The sequence below is a fragment of the Dryobates pubescens genome, chromosome 1, assembly GCF_014839835.1.
Source record: "Dryobates pubescens isolate bDryPub1 chromosome 1, bDryPub1.pri, whole genome shotgun sequence".
Taxonomy (NCBI): domain Eukaryota; kingdom Metazoa; phylum Chordata; class Aves; order Piciformes; family Picidae; genus Dryobates; species Dryobates pubescens.
In genome coordinates this window covers 32,196,792-32,214,085 of record NC_071612.1, presented here as the reverse complement: position 1 = coordinate 32,214,085, position 17,294 = coordinate 32,196,792, and the positions used below count along the sequence as shown (strand labels likewise).

Here is a 17,294-nt window from a genome sequence, read left to right as displayed (position 1 = left end):
CAGCAGATAGTTTACCAGGGAAGCTAGACAATGAACCCCGAGGTCTTAGGGGCCAGTGAGCACAGGAAGAGTGGTCCAGGCTGTAGGTGGGAGTGAGGAGAGCCCTGAGGAGCCTAGGAAGGTGCATGAGTTTGGAGCCCTAGCTTTTATTGCCTGTGGGTCACTGGGGTCCTGTGCTACACTAGTTAAGGACTTCACCTGGATGAACACTAGTAAAGGAAGTTTGGGTCCCTGGAAAGAGATGAGACTCTGTTTCCTCAAGCTGCTTTCACAGAGGGAAGCTTTCCTGCCTTTTACACAGACCAGGAAGGGAGACTAGAACTTGTCCTCTCTCGTGTTCTGAAGGGCATAAATAGCTTTTGCCACCCACCCTCCCCCCCAAAAAATAAAAAAAAGGCTAACTAAGGAAATACTAACTGCATATTATGCCAGAGTCTGCAAAACCATAGAATCATCAGGGTTGGAAGGGACCTCCAGGATCAGCCAGTTCCAACCCCCCTGCCATGGCCAGGGACACCTCACACTACAGCAGGTTGCTCACAGCCACATCCAGCCTGGCTGCAAAAACCTCCAGGCATGAGGCTGCCACCACCTCCCTGGGCAACCTGTGCCAGTCTCTCACCACCCTCATGGGGAACAACTTCTTCCTAATATCCAATCTGAATCTACCCATTTCTATTTTTGTTCCATTCCCCCCAGTCCTATCACTCCCTGACACCCTCAAAAGTCCCTCCCCAGCTTTCCTGTAGCCCCCTTCAGATACTGGAAGGCCACAATTAGGTCTCCTGGGAGCCTTCTCTTCTCCAGACTGCACAGCCCCAACTCCCTCAGTTTGTCTCCATAGCAGAGCAGCTCCAGCCCTCTGCTCATCCTCGTGGCCCTTCTCTGGACACCTTCCAGCACCTCCAGGTCCTTCCTGTACTAGGGGCTCCAGAATGTGGGTGTCTGTTTTTGTGTAGCCAGTAAAGCAGAAAGTTTTGTTCCTGCTGTGGAGGTGTATAGCAGAGATCCTTGTAGAAGGGATTTTCATGCAGTTTAGATGCAGTAATGGAAATTTGCTGTTGCAGAGACAAAATCCAGAGTGATGAGAAACTCACGCAGCAGAGAGTCATTGGGATGTGGACACTTATCATGATAAAAAGGCAGCATGGGAATATTTACAGGTTTTTTTTAAGTTTTAGAACATACTGGTTCTGAATCACCTATGCTCCCAGCACCAAAGGGACCCTCTGTTAAAGAAACCTTTCATCAAACCCCTTAGAAACTGGTTTTATTCCAACTCCACATGTATGAGTTGTTCTTGTACAAATCCTTGGGTTACAGCTAGGTACTGAAAAGGAGGAGAAAACAAAATCAACTGACCCCCAAACCCTGCTGTTCCATGATGAGCCACACCCCTGGAGCTGGTATTTCCCCCAGAAATCTTTAATTTTTGTGTTTTCAGACTCAGTTTCTCTGGAAATTGTTCTGGAAAGGCAGAACTGTCAGAGTGAAGAAATTCATAATGGCCAGCCAAGGTCATGGCAGCATAAGAATGATGTGTGCAGCCAGGGCTCACTCTCTTCTCTTTGTCTTGGGACATGTGTGCTGTTATCTTATTGTAGCCTTCTAGTACCTGAAGGGTGCCTACAGGGAAGCTGGTAGTCATAGGACTGGAGGGAATGGATCCAAACTAGAAATTAGTAGCTTGGATGTTAGGAAGAAGTTCTTCCCCATGAGGGTAGTGAGAGACTGGCACAGGTTGCCCAGGAAGGTGGTGGAAGCCTCATCCCTGGAGGTTTTTGCAGCCAGGCTGGATGTGGCTGTGAGCAACCTGCTGTAGTGTGAGGTGTCCCTGCCCATGGCAGGGGGGTTGGAACTGGATGATCCTTGAGGTGCCTTCCAACCCTAACAATTCTGTGATTTTATGTGGGTTGGAAGGGACATGAAAGATCATCTAGTTCCATCCCCCCTGCCACTTCCAGGGAGGAGGCATCCACAGCTTCTCTGGGCAGTTTGGGTTTCATCCACCTACACCTGCAAGTCCTTCTCTACAAGTCTGCTCGCAGTCCTCTTGGGTCCAACATCTCTCCACTATGTTTTCAACTGCAGTAACCTGCACCTAGCGATGAGCCTGATCTGTGTGCTTCCAGTGAACAGGCACCAGCTGTCCTGGCCAGTTTTCCCAACACAACAGCATAAAAATTGCTCCTGTTGACTTCAGTGAATGCCCCCAGACACATTAAAGAGGCAGGATTTCTTTCCCATCTGTTCAAGTGCAACAAATACTGCCTGAGTGTAGGTGCTGCTAATTCATGCCAGTTAGGGGTTGTTTGGATGTGCTGTTGTGTATTTGAGCTCATCTTTCATCAGACCATGCTCATGGGGCTGCTTTCATCCACTGGTAGCTAGGATGCTTTGAGGCAGGAGGGGGTTGCTTTGTCTGGCTTTTTATTAGGTTCTTGTTATGGCAGGTAGGATCTGGGAGGAAGAAGAGCAGCTCCTTTCCATGTAAGTAGGAAAACAGAGTTGCAGTGTGAATGAGATCAGTGTCACAGGGTGTCAGCTGCCAAGAAAATACACTGTATTTGGGAAGTAAGATCAGTTTTCTCCTGTTGCAGCTTCTCTATGTTAATTACATGTTAGAGTCCAGAGGGAAGAGCACCAGGAGGAGAAGCTGCTGTTACAAAACACTTGGGCACAGATGGTATTCAGAACGATCCTCACAAGTGATAGCAGGATGACACTTGATGCTCTCATTAGCAGGTCACACTGGAGCACAAGGATGCCCATGCCCTGAGGCTCATGCCTGAGGCAGTCATCCTTCCTTCTCCATCACTTTCTCAAGCAGACCTTAAACTTGTGAGACAGGGTATTCTTTGTGGCTGACACTGTGCATTGAGTGAGAAGCAAGGAAAAGTGAGTGATGATGAAACCTTTTGGAAAAAACCTTTGTCACTTACAAGTGCCTGAGTCCCACCCTGCTGTGAGGTGTCTGATCCACTGCAGCACCCCTCAGGAGATAAGGCACAAGCTAGCCAGCCTTTGCCACTTGAAAATGGATCTGAACCATATGGTTGTCAGCCTCATAATATAATTTTAGTTTGGTGCCAGGTGCTGCTTCTAACAATCACAAAACCATAGAATTGTCAGAGCTGGAAGGGACCTCAAGGATCAGCCAGTTTCAAGCCCTCCGCCATGGGCAGGGACACCTCACACTACAGCAGGTTGCTCACAGCCACATCCAGCCTGGCTGCAAAAGCCTCCAGGGATGAGGCTTCCACCACCTCTCTGGGCAACCTCTGCCAGTGTCTCACCACTCTCATACTGAAGAACTTCTTCCTAACATCCAATCTGAATCTACCCCCTTCTAGTTTTCCTCCCTTCCCCCTCTCCTATTTCTTGAATTATTTCTAACATTTTTACATCACTCAAATTTGGAGCTGATTGTGAGCCTGGCTCTGACCTTTCCCAAAGTCTGGCCATGCTGAGATGGTTATTATGGGACTGTGAAGCCAAAGAGTACAGGCAACACTTAGTAAACCACCACAAATACAAAAGGAAAAAAAAGCCCTAAGAACCACAAAACATTTTAATGTCACATATTTGATATGGCCCAAACCCAAAGGACAATGACTGTGGTGTAAGGTCCTTGAGGACTCTCATTTATTCTCTGAAGTTCTGCATGGGACAGCAAAGTGCCTTGTGGCTAAGAGAGCCAATGGGGTCCTCAAGTGCAGCAAGAGAAATGTGGCCAGCAGGGCTAGGGAGGTTATTCTCCCTCCCTACTCTGCCCTGCTGAGACCACAGCTGCAATCCTGTGTCCAGTTCTGGGCTCCCCAGTTCAAGAGAGACAGAGACCTGCTGGAGAGAGTCCAAGGGAGACCCATGAGGATGCATAAGGGAATTGAGCATCTGCCCTGTGAAGAGAGACTGAGAGCCCTGGGGCTGTTTAGTCTGGAGAAGAGAAGGCTGAGAGGGGATCTGATCAATGTCTATCAATAGCTGAGGGGTGGGGGGCAAGTGAGAGGGCCAAGCTCTTTTCAGTGGTGCACAGTAACAAGAGAAGGAACAACAGGATCAAGCTTGACTATAGAAGAGTTCAGATTAACATGAGGAGAAACTTCTTTACAGTGAGGGTGGCAGAGCCCTGGAGCAGGCTGCCCAGAGAGGTTGTGGAGTCTCCTCTGGAGCCTTTCCAGCCCCACCTGGATGCATTCCTGTGCAGACTGCCCTGGGTGATGCTGCGCTGGCAGGGGTTGGACTGGATGCTCTCTGGAGGTTCCTTCCAACCCCTCATGTGCTGTGGTACTGTGACCTCTGTGGTAAGCAGAAAATGCCACAGAGTCACACAGGCTTGCTTAATTTTTCCAGAGGGATTGATAAGGCCAGGTAGGGACCCTCCCTAGCGCTGTGTCTTTTGGCTGTGGGAAGGAAACAAAAGCAAATTATTCTGCTGGAAAATTAGCATTCAGCCAAATTGATTGTTTTTCTACAAAAGATCTTAGGAGCTTTGGGAAGAGAATGGCTGCCTTTGCTTTGCTCCTTGCCCAGTAGAAAGGACCTATTAAGAAGGGGCATTGGAAATGAAAGGTAGCTCTTTAAAACAGGACTCCATTGGCAGTGACAGCTAAGGGTGGTTTGCTCCTGCACCTCTGCCAGTGTTTGTTCCAGGTTCAATATGTGAGCTAAGGGTAGTTCACTCCCCACCTGGAGCACTGTGTCCAGTTCTGGAGGCTCTGTTCCAGGAAGGATCTGGAGGTGCTGGAAGGTGCCCAGAGAAGGGCCACGAGGATGAGCAGAGGGCTGGAGTTGCTCTGCTATGAGGACAGACCGAGAGAGTTGGGGTTGTTCAGTCTGGAGAAGAGAAGGCTCCCAGGAGACCTAATTGTGGCCTTCCAGTATCTGAAGGGGGCTACAGGAAAGCTGGGGAGGGACTTTTGAGGGTGGGGGCAATGGGAAAAAAAAATAGAAAAGGGTAGATTGAGATTGGATGTTAGGAAGAAGTTGTTCCCCATGAGGGTGGTGAGAGACTGGCACAGGTTGCCCAGGGAGGTGGTGGCAGCCTCATGCCTGGAGGTTTTTGCAGCCAGGCTGGATGTGGCTGTGAGCAACCTGATCTACCCTGTGCAATCTGTGAGGAGTCCCTGCCCATGGCAGAGGGATTGGAACTGAATGATCCTTGAGGTGCCTTCCAGCCCTGACAGTTCTGTGACTCTATGAAAAGTGTTAGTTGCAGCCACATCCCAGCTCAGTGCTGCAGCGTGCCCAGAGGTGTGCCCAGAAATGTCAGCAGTAGAATTAGCAACCTGCACATAAAAATATCAGAGCTGTAAAGGTTATAAGGAAGAATCCTGCTTACCTTTTGGGTATTTTTGGTCCTCAAGGCCAGCTTCTGACAGGCAACTGTGTGTCATTCTGGTGCCCTGGCCAAGACTGGTCTCTGCCTGAACTACTCATCTTGCAGAATGAAAGCAGTCACTACTTCAATGACCTTTTCCTCTGAATGCTTTGAGATGTAGCTGGAAATATCCAGAATGAAGAGAAACAAACCAAACAAATGACACTGCTCTTGCTTTAGCTGCTATTTCCTGCTAGTGTATAACAATTATCAAGTGCTAGGGGGCAAAAGAAAACTAATCCGTGTCTTGGAAAGCAAAGTGCTGCTGTGACAAACCTCCTGTGTAACCTCAGCTGCCCCAGTGCATTCCAGGCAAGGCAAGCTGGTTCAGAGATAGCAAGGGATCAGGTTCTATGGGATCCATCTGCTACCAGATCTGCCCTTTGAACTGCATCCAGGAGGGAGGAGGCCAGCAGGGCAGCTGCTGGGGAGCCAGGGAAAATGTTCCTACCAGTCAAGCAGATCTGGCTGAGGGCTGGCCAGATGCAGTTCAAGTTGTAGCTATCTGAAATAAGTAGGGATTCTGGGGACACATGACCCCGTTCCTACAGCCAAGCTGAAGTTGGAAATATTAAGGGAATGGGGAAAGGAAAAAAAGGCTTCATAAATGACAGTTGGAGTGGTCATTAGTGACTGAATATAGTGTAAGAGATACAATAATAATTAGTAGAGAAAGAGAGAGAGAGAGAAGGAGGGGGAGAAAGAAAGAGGGAGGGAGAGAAAGAGCGTGAAAGCAAGCAAGCAACCTAGCTAGCTGGGGAGGGACATTTCCCAAGGGCTTGTTATGATAGGATGAGAGGGAATGGATTGAAGCTTGAGGAGGGCAGACTGGAGATTAGGAAGAAATTCCTCACAGTGAGGGTGGTGAGACACTGGCATAGGTTGCCCAGGGAAGTTGTAGATGTCCCCTCCCTGGAGGTGTTCAAGGGCAGGTTGCATGAGGCCTTGGGCAACCTGGGCTAGTGGGAGGTGTCCCTGGCATTGCCAGAGGGGTTGGAGCTAGATGATTTTTGAGGTCACTTCCAATCCAGGCCATTCTACAGTTTTATTTGTGCTCCTGAGCTGTGTTTTCAGAGAGAATCCTGTGGTTCTTCTCCAGTGTTTAGTGTTCCACATGAAGCCATAGCTCATGGCTGCAGGTGAACCACAGCTCTGCACACCACAAGTTGTGTGAGGAGGATGTAAGAAACTCCATTCCAGTTTCTGTTATTACTTATCCCAGTGCAAAACTGCAAACCTGTCTGGAGCTTCATTACAGCAACACCAAAGTGACCGACAGTAGAATTTGGACTCCATCAGGGAGCCTCTAGTTTGATGCCTAAGCATCGCTGCTTGGGTGATGGCCAAGCAAGGGGGTGGGTGTCAGGATGAAATTGTCAGGCTCTTCTTGGTGGTGGCCCAGTGATAGGACAAACAACAATGGGTACCAGCTGGAACACAAGGAGATGGCACCTTCACAGGAGGAGACACTTCTGTGTGGGGAGGGGGACAGAGCCCTGGAGCAGGCTGCCCAGGGAGGTTGCGGAGTCTCCTTCTCTGGAGGAATTCAAAACCCACCTGGATGTGTTCCTGTGTGACCTGCCCTGCGTGATCCTGCTTTGGCAGGAGGGTTGAATTCCATGATCTCTGGAGGTTCCTTTCCAACCCCTACCATTCTGTGACTCTGATTTGTGATGTCTAGTTTGCAATGCTGGGTGAAATCTGTATCCTTTCTTTGGACATCTTTCCTGTTCTGGAATGTGACTTGAATATTTTTCCTCATATGTGTGTGAAATGAAATCCAAAGGACAATCTTTCACTCTGGCTTGTTAACCAACCTTCATTCCAGTGTATTAACCTCTTTATTTTAGCCTTGCAGTAATTGGGGGGGGGGGGGGGGGGGGGGGGGGGGGGGGGGGGGGGGGAAGAATCTATGATCTATTATTCTCCAACTCTTAAATTCTGTTTTGTCATGAAAGATCTCTTGATCTTGTTTCTGTGCTCATGGCACTGCTGGCACCAGGAACTGAAACAGGCAAAGAGATGCTCAGGTTAAGAATATGGAATTAACCAGGTTGGAAAAGACCTTTGAGATCATTGAGTCCAACCTGTCACCCAACACCATCTAATCAACTAAACCATGGCACCAAACGCTTCCAAGGAGGGTGACTCCACCACCTCCCTGGGCAGCACATCCCAGTGGCCAATCTCTCTTTCTGGGAAGAACTTTCTCCTCACCTTGAGCCTAAACCTCCCCTGGCACAGCTTGAGACTGTGTCCTCTTGTTCTGGTGCTGCTTGCCTGGGAGAAGAGACCTATTCCCACCTGGCTACACCCTCCCTTCAGGTAGCTGTAGAGAGCAAGAAGGTCTCCCCTGAGCCTCCTCTTCTCCAGGCTAAGCAACCCCAGCTCCCTCAGCCTCTCCTCACAGGGCTGTGCTCCACTTTGATAACGTGCAGTTCTGCACAGGGAGATGTTAGGTTATGGTTGGACTCAGTCCTAAGGTCTTTACCAATGAGGTGATTGTATGGTCACTCTTCACAGCAGTGAATGCCACCTACAGTTTCCTTCACAGCTGAAGCCTGGACACTTGCTGTGACAAAGTAAACTGAGAGTTCCTCCCCCCCAGCCATGGGAGAATTTGAGGAAGGGAACCATAGGGGTGAAGAAAAGAAAAGAAAAAAAAAAGGAAGGAAAGGAAAAGTTGTTGTGGTTCAGAAAAGTCTTGGATTGATTCACTAAAGGAATCTTCTTCCTTCTTGCAAACTGAAGCAAGAGAGTGCATGTGGTTGGGTACCTTTTTCTCTAGCTCTGCTAATGCTTTACTGGCAAGAACACAAAACTTGTGCAAAGATGAGCTTGGGCCAAATGTGTATTGCAGCTGCTTAGGTGTGGAGCAGAGAGCGCCAGCACTGGGCTCATCTCTGGACTTGCTACAACAGGGCTTGGGATTCTCCTTGTTCCCTGATGCAAAAGGTTAGCTCAATCCCAGCCGCTTTTCATTCTGCTCGCTTTCAGCTGTTCTCAGCCACACTGGCAAGGTCAGTGACGTGCCACTAGGTGATGTGTAACTAGGTCCAGCTCAGGCACACATTCTATGGCTATTCCACCAAGACAACTCATGAACTGCATACAAAATGTGTTGCCTTCCGAGGCAGTCAGCTTAGGTGGAGAAAAGTCCTCCTAGGTCTGAGGCTCTGGCTGAGCTCAAAGCAAATTGACTGGAAGCAAGGTCAGCCAGGGAGTTTATTTTATGCAAAATAGAAACATGTTAACAGGAGAAAATACTGCTGCTCTTATGGTACAACCTGAATAACCAACGGGAGACTTTATTTTACAGTTCTGCAGGTAGTGCAGGGTTTAATTACATGTACAGGATTAAAAAGAGCAGAGACTTAGCTGTACACATACACCAGGTGTTGGGGGCTTCTCTGCAAACTCAGTATTTTTGTGTCCCTCCATTCTGTGCCTAAGGTTTTATTACCTCTTACTCCATTTTAAAAAGAGAAAAACCACAAACAAACAAAAACAAAACCTAGCACAAAGTACTGAAGTAGTTTCGTGATGATTGCATGGTTTTGACAAAGTAGAGAGGGGCTGTGCATACAGATTCAAATCCTCAAAAAGAACCCCCAAAACCCCATCTCTGCCCATGTTTTTCCCCCCTTCCCTTTCTTTTCCCCCCACCCTACACTCAAATTTGTACAGCATTTGGTAACTTAACTTCTCCCAAGTCATGGATAAGTTACAGAGCTTGGCTCAGGTCTTCTTCAACAAAAAGCCACTGAAGCCAGAAAATTGTCTCCAGCAAAAGCATTTGAACCTATAGCATGGCTGCTCTGATGTTGCTCTTGCTGCTAGAGAGTTGGGAGAGGACAAGGAACATGTGAACATGATCTGGGTTGGGAGGTGTGCAAATCACAGAATCATCCTAGACTGGCTTAGGTCAGAAGGGACCTCAGGGATCCTCTACTCCAAACTCCCCACCACGGGCAGGGACACCTCTCAACTAGACTCAGCTGCTCCAAGGCCTCATCCAGCCTTGAGGAGGCAGCCACAGCCTCCCTGGGCAGCCTATTCCGGAGTCTCACCACCCTTGTACTGAAGAACTACCTCAGCTCCCATCTAACCCCCCTTCAAACCATAGCCCCATGTCCTGTCTCTAGCCACCCTCACGACAAGTCCCTCTCTCGGTGTCTCTATCCTTTAAATGAGCCCCGCTGGAGAGAATGGAGATGCAAGAAGATTTATTACTCTCCTTGCTAGCAGTGACACAAGGGCCAGGAATTAATGCATCTCTTAAGATTATTCCCACTTGAGACTGTACAGGACACAGATCAAAAGGCAAAGAGAGCAGTACCTGCATCATCAGCTGCTGGACAGCTAACTCTGTGTTTGGGACAAGGGAACTCTGCTGTGAAAAGTGCAGCTTCTCTCCATGACAGTCATTGATCACTGTGCCACAGATGAAAGTCTCACTGTCAGATGATTTGGCAGGCAGGGTGCAAAAGGGGCTGTGTCCCCTACACACTGCTGTGGGCAGCAGACACGCAGTAAATCCTGCACCCTTGTTATGTACAAATACCTGTGAGCAAATGTGGCCTGCCCAGCTTTACAACCCAGCTAGGACTAGAAGCCTAGGAAAGGACATTGGGCTGCAGCTGGAGAAGTCAGCTCCAAAGCAAACAGCTGCAAGAGCACAAGGACAAAGTGTTAAGCTGATTGGAATCTCAACAAGAGTGACAGTGTTGCTTAAAGTGCTTGGGTTGATTACATTAACAAAAATTAATAACAATCAAGAGTCCACCCAAATGAAACCAGCAAACTAATAACACAAACTACATTAAGTTATTTTACAAATACAATAACAGACCAAAAAAAAAAAAGAGAAATAAATTAAACCAAACACTGCTAGCAAAGGACAAGTTCACAGCCCACACTCAGGCTTTCTAGCAGACACTCAGCTCTAAGATGCTGCTTGCTCCTGGCAGCTACAAGCAGCAAATATGAAAAGAGACTAAACAAGAAGGGTCTGCTGCTGAGAGGCAGCAAATCACTGGCAGCTGCAAGCTGTCAGCTCAGGTCCCTGCTGTACAGATGGGTGAATGAAATGCAATGTCTGAAGACAAAAGACAGGTTGTGGGAGCGCTTTAGGCCCCAGCATGTAAGAGGAATTTCAGTTCCAGCTTAGTTAGGTCTTTAATATCTTTATTAAATCTAATCCCTGCTAGTTTATTTTCTTTACTCCAGCTGCTAATGGAACAAGGCTTCTAAGATGTAATCTACTGCTCTGGGGGGACTGTAAATGATTACAGTAAAATTGGCAGGAGGAATCTTGGGACTTGATTTCAACAAGGTGTTCTTCTTCACTGGTGTGGCCTCTCCCTCAGCTCCCTCTTCTGCCTCCCTCTGTATGGCCCCAAAATAGAAATTACATAAAATCCTGACAGCCTGTTCTAGGAAACATAAAAGCTGAGGTCTGAACTCATTCTCTAACTGATTCATCAGCCCTGAAGTGCTTCATTGGGTTCAGTAAGAAAACAGCACAGGACAAAAATGTTCTTTTTTGCCAGGGAAGAACAAAGTAATGGATCTAGAAATGGACAACACAGCTCAGCAACAGCAGGTGAAACAGAGAACTTCAGATGTCCTTAGGCCTGCTGACACTGTAAACCCACTCATGTCAGGGAATCATAATATATTATTAGACATCTGTGCCACAAATTTGTTCTCCAGTTGCTGGCTGAAAAGCTTTTTATTGTCCTAGATAGTTTTCCATTCTTCCCTAAGTTTGTTTGAGGGTTGGACTCTAACTTTCAGAAGTCCCTTCCAACCCCTAACCCCTCCTGTGCGATAAGGGACTGGCAATCTCTCCACCAGCAGAAGAGAACAAGGATTATGTTTTACTTAAGTACAACACTTTACAACGTAGGATTGTTCCTGGGGAGGATCCCAGTCCTGGAAACCTGGATTTGACATAGGAATCGTGCTGCCTGCACTGGCAGCCTTCAGACTGCCCTGATGGACAGCTTTTGCTGGACCCAAGTCAAGACATTCAGCACACAGAATCACAGCATGTTAGGTGTTGGAAGGGACCTCCACACATTGAGTCCACCCCCCCCTGCCAAAGCAGGATCACCTAGGGCAGGCTGCACAGGAACACATCCAGATGGATTTTGAAAGTCTCCAGAGAAGAGACTCCACAACCTCTCTGGGCAGCCTGTTCCAGGGCTCTGTCGCCCCCACCATAAAGTGCCTCCTCCTGTTGAGGTGGAATCTCAGTATCCTTTCACTGGGCATCACTGAAAAGAACCTGGCACCCTCATCCTGACACCCACCCCTCAGACACATTGATCAGATCCCTCTCAGCCTTCTCTTCTCCAGACTAGACAGCCCCAGGGCTCTCAGTCTCTCTTCACAGCAGAGATCTTTACCCCAAATGGACCCTCTCCAGCAGATCCCTGTCTCTCTTGAACAGGGGAAGCCCAAAACTGGACACAGTATTCTAGGTGTGGTTGCAGCACAGGAGAGCAGAGTGGAAGGAGAACCTCCCTGGAGCTGCTGCAACCTCCCTAGAGCTGTAGATTGGATAGAAGTTACAGAACTGTGACCATAATCTATTGTGCTCTTTTTAGCCAAAAGAAAATGATCCTCAGCATGAAGTGAGCATTCCACAGGCTTTCAGAGCTGATGTCAGCTCACTGCTGTTGGACTTGGTGATACTCATGCTGGGATCTTTCCATGAGCTACCATGAACTGAAAATGGTTTGTAATGCCTTATGGAACAGCTCTGCTAGTCATTTTACTCTCACTTATCTGTATGTTTTACAACCTAGAGCAGTCTTGCAGCTGGAGCAAACCAGAGCATTATATTCATATCCATTCATATTATTAATGTTTTGAAAAGCAATTTTCAGGTGAGCAAATTCAAATGTGGAAAACCATCTCCTAAAAGTGAACTGATCTGAAAATAATTGCACTGGAGACTTACTTTAGATATCAGTATGAGCTCTAACCCTTCAAATAACACTCCTATGAATACAATCCTTTTTGTTGCTTGTTTTAAACTTGAAGCATGTTCAGCAGTAAACTGAAGTACCGCCCTTCGGACCAGCACTAGTTAATGTCAGTCTAGAAAGTGCCTTCATTCACAGTGAGGAAACCTGCCTAACCTTCACAGGCAAGTGATGATTATTCTATTTTCATATGGAAATTCTGATTGCTTACCAATCAAGCCACTGAAGAAGGCTTTGCAGGTTTAGCTTTTCAGTGGAGAAGCTGCTGGGCCTCAGAGCTGGGGGTAAAGTCTTCTCTGAGACAGAACATTTCATTCTAACCTCAGTACAAGACCTGGAGCTGCATCCCAAGCCTGGAGCTTGCAGAGCAGCCTTCATTCATGGGAGTGATCTCAGCAGACCACTACTGATGCCCTAGGTAGTTACTCTAAGGTTACATTCTCTGTCTGTTTGCTGGTATAACAATATGATAAATCACAAACAGTGCTAGATGAAAAGTCCTCTTCTGAGTCTCACTCATTGTAAAGTGCTACCTTAGTTTACAAAACAGCCATTGCTAATTCCAGCTGAGCTCCACTTGATGTTACAGTCAAAACTACTACTTCATTTTCACCATGATTTAACAAAACATATTTCACATTCACAGTAGATTACAAGGCAAGGGGGGGGAGGGGGTCCAAAAAAGGTCATTCTCTTTCCTACAGAAGAGTAAAATGCAAGATTTAGCTGCACCTCAAAAGCCATTGCTCAAAATGGAGTGGCAGCCAGAGAGTGGCCAGCTCTTCAGCTCTTCTTTGCAAGAAAAGAAGGGCCAGAAGCAACCTTGACTACTAAGTACCAAATGAAAGTGAGTGAAGGAAATTGAACAGCTAGAAATAATGAAAATTGGTTTTGTGAGCTGAGAATACCTCCTTGTAAACACTACACCCAGCAGCCAGGCTGAAGGCAGCAAGAGTGGTTTTGCTGTTGACTTCAGTGCAATAGGAACTTGGCCACTGGAGTTCAAGGATTGTCTAAGTGTCAAAGCAAGCAAAGTAGTGACCCAGTGTTAGCACTGCCTCAACCTGCTTTCAATCCCTTCTCATGCACTGTTGACACTTTCTCCTACATTCATTCTTTGCCAGATTCCAGTATGTGACTTCAGCAATTTTCTTGGCCAGTGCCAGCCAGACTTACCCAGGAAATCACAGACATAAGCCTTTTGATGTCTTTAAAACCAGACACTCCAGAGCCCTGCTTCTGTGGTGACCCAAATGCTGTCACACGTGGCCACACTGCTAGGGATGATTTATACCTGGCAGTGCTTGTGACGTAATGGTTGGGGTGTACTCTGTGGAGTTGATAAGAACTGGGCTCTGTCTTGAGGCATTAAACTGGGACCTCCAGGGTTTCAGCAAACAGCAGCATCTAGACCTTGCCTTATGTATTGGAAAAGCAACACTGGTTGGAAATGGGCTGCAGTTTCAGTCCTGAGGGACACGTCACATGAGAGCAGTGCTGCAATCTCTGCACACCCAATTGAGTAACCAACCTGTGGTACAGTTTTAACAGAAAGATCAGCTCAATGATGTGATTTATCTCTCTGTCATCTCTCTTATCTCACTCCCTTTACACTGAGCTATCATCTGTGCTGCCTTCACGACAAACAAAACGACTGGCCATAGAGGATGACTCAGTTCCATTGTCATTTAAATCCCTCTCTGGGAATTTTTTGGCCTCAGGATATGCACTGCAAGGTTTTTAAGAGCCCAAAGATTAAAATGATTTTGGAGGAGTATCTCTTACAGCAATACATTAAAAACAAATCATCCCCTCTACAACCATAATTCCACCTCAGCATGGAACAGAGTTGAGTTGGTTTGTTTTCCTTACACTTCAAGTGGGTAAGTAGCTGTCAGGATGTACTTAAAGGAATGCTTTGTAAATCAACACACCCCAAAAGCTACTTTAGAAACAGTTTTGCCCTAAATGCAATGAACACTTCCATAGGAAAAAAATCTTACTCTAGTTGGGTTGGGGTGTAACAGCTGACATCCAAACCTTGTTACCTGTAAATGTTAGACCATAGAAATTCCACTAAAATCTGACTGCACTTAGGGCTCTTCAATCGGACTTAAAAACTACAAAGGACTGTCCCCCCCACCCCAAGGTAAAGTTCTGTGTGTCAAAAACGGAGGGTTCTGGTCAGTGATCACATGGACCAGGGAGCAGGAGACAGAGAGGATCCTTGTGCAGCCATACAAGATGTAGAAGTCAGTTCAGGGAGGCCCAGCAGCTCCGTGTGGTTGCAGCAGTGTTGTGCGTGAACGTCACCGGTCGCCGAGTCACTCTCTTGACTGATAGAATAAAATATAGCCAGACTCCGAATTCTTTGATATGTCAGAGGTCAGCCCATAGAATTCTTCAATAGCTTGAGCATCTATTTTCTGTGAAAGAAATGAAAGGGGGTGGTTTGTTGTGTTTTGTTTTGCTGTTAGGTAACAAGAAACAGGAGCAATGGGTTAAATCGCTGCAGAAACACAAGAGCTGGGTTCTGATTGCAAGGCAGCAGTTAGCAAATTCTGGTCATGACTTAAGCACCGAAAGGATCACATTCAAGGGCTGAGCCCTACTCATCTCATCATGGAAGTCAACAGAATCAGAGAGTCATAGAATGGGTTGGGTTGGAAGGGACCTCCAAAGGTCACCTAGTCCATCAATAGGTTCACTGAGACAAACATTCCTGCGTCAGGCTTTTGCCAGTAAGAGACTCCTTGGAACGTGGCACTGAGCATGGTGCAAACACATAAATGTCACCATCTGAAGTTCCCAAAGACCCTCTTCCAGACATGTCCCACTGCCTACTTTCCTGCTGCTGGGCAATCAGACTCCAGCCTCCAGTTTTGCCCAGGTGCCACAATGACACAAAGGGTTTGCTTTAGAATGAATTGCAGGATGCTGCGGCAGAATCTGCAATAGCTGTGGGCCAGATCTTGCTGTAATTTACACTCAGACAAAGCCAGACTGGCTGCAGCACCCACACTTGCTTGGAACCTCTCAGTGGTTCAACAATGAACATTCTCCAGCAGTGTTAGCTTTGCACAGCCCAATTTTGCCCAGCGATGTTGCCAAGGGTTGCAACATAGCTCCTGGAGGTTTTAATGGATTCAATTTCATTAGATGTAGAAAACACTCAAAAATAAGCTCCCTGAGACTGAGATTAAAAATGTCTGAAAACAAGAGGAGTGAAATCTACAGGATTAAGGATTTTGTTTGCAGTCTTCCTTTCTAACAGAGTTAAGCTAAACATCACATTACAGTCAGACTGTGGCTTTGCAGGCTGCTAATCTATACCCAGATCTGGACCAGAATTTGAACTTCCACTAGAGAACATGCAGACAAAAAGCTGTGCTTGTGACCTTCAGCATACTGACCTCTACAATGTCATCATCAAAGAGGAGCCAAAATCCATGACTCTTCACAATAGTAATATAATGCCCCCGATTGGGTCCACTAGAAAGCAAACACAAGAGGCACAACCCCCAAAATATTAGAAGGTAATGAGTCCAGTTTGATCAGCCACATCTCTACATGCATGAGGAGAGAAGTATAACTGTTCTGAGTCACAGAGTGTTAGGAGCTGGAAGGGACCTCAAAAGATCATCCAGTCCAACCCCCCTGCCAGAGCAGGAGCACCCAGGAACATATCCAGGCAGGTTTTGAATATCTCCTGAGAAGGAGACTCCACAACCCCCCTGGGCAGCCTGTTCCAGTGTTCCATCACCCTTACAGGGAAGAAAATATTTCCTCCTGTTTCCATGGAACTTCCTCTGCCTCAGCTTCCACCACTGCCCCTTGTGCTGGCATTGGGCATCACCCAGCAGAGCCTGGCTCCAGCCTCTGGGCACTCACCCTGCACAGCTTTAGCAACAGCAATGAGGTCACCCTCAGGCTCCTCCTCTCCAAGCTACAGAGCCCTCAGCTCCCTCAAGGTCTCCTTGTAAGGAAGATGTTCCACTGCCCTAATCAAGACAGTGGCAAACTCACCCCTGGTGTTACAGGAGCCATTTACTGACTTGTTACAAAGGTTTTTTCACCTCTGCCACTACCATTTGGAAATTAACCTACAGAACATTTCCCAATTTGCTTGTGGCAGGCATCAGCCATTGCAAATATTTTTCAAACATTATGAACTAAAAGAGGAAAATTGTTTGATGCCAACCATGAGCCTTTAGTTACATAGCCTTTGAGAAGAGGGAGAACCAAGCTGTGTTCCTGGAGCACCAAGGATTTGTTTGTTGCATAGCTGACAGCACCCCAGGTGAGAGGCTTTATTACAACTAGTGTTTTCATTGCCTGGACAGCAGAGCAAGCTGCTCTGTTGTAGGGCCTGCATGCTAGCAGCATCTAGCCCTCACAGAGTCCTGGCTGATGAGAAAGGAGCCAGCTCCAGTAATTTAAGCCAGCCTTGGGACTTCTGAAGGCTTGAGACATCACTCCTTAAACAAGTACAGATTTTCAAGGAGGGAGGGTGGCTAAGAGGTTCAGGCCAAAGCTTAGGGAAGTTGGTGCTGCAGCAGGGTTTATGTCTTCCCTCCTGCCCTCCTCACATTTTGTCTCAGGGTATACATGAGAGCATCTCACCTTCCACAGTGCACAACAACAGCCACCAGGTCGTACATTCGATCCAAGTTGACAGCATCACCGGAGGTGTTGAAGAGACGTAACTCCAGAGGGAAGACCACACGGTAGGACAGCTTGGTGTACCTGTGCAATTGCTCCATGTACTTGAATCTCTTGAGGTGTAAGGCAAGAATCATTGGCAGTTTTTTCACTCTCATCCTGTGAAAGCATCAGAGTGCATATGATAAAGGCCTGACCGGTTCAGAGCCATCCTGTCTTTCGCTACTGAGGAGAGGTTTGCTTTACAAAAGCTCTTC

The 17,294-nt window shown here is 47.2% G+C and overlaps 1 protein-coding gene across 1 annotated transcript in view; it reads right to left on the bottom strand.

The window, feature by feature from the left end:
- Window positions 1-13,539: 13,539 nt before the first annotated feature.
- The window catches only part of USP46 (ubiquitin specific peptidase 46), a 29,896-nt gene continuing 26,141 nt past the window's right edge, over window positions 13,540-17,294 (bottom strand). Inside the window, exons 7-9 of the mRNA XM_054163454.1 lie at window positions 16,999-17,196; window positions 15,789-15,867; window positions 13,540-14,801 (exon numbers count right to left, since the gene is read on the bottom strand). Of these exons, the coding sequence (XP_054019429.1) occupies window positions 14,700-14,801; window positions 15,789-15,867; window positions 16,999-17,196 (379 nt within the window). The 3' untranslated portion in view covers window positions 13,540-14,699. The remainder of the gene's footprint in view (window positions 14,802-15,788; window positions 15,868-16,998; window positions 17,197-17,294) is intronic.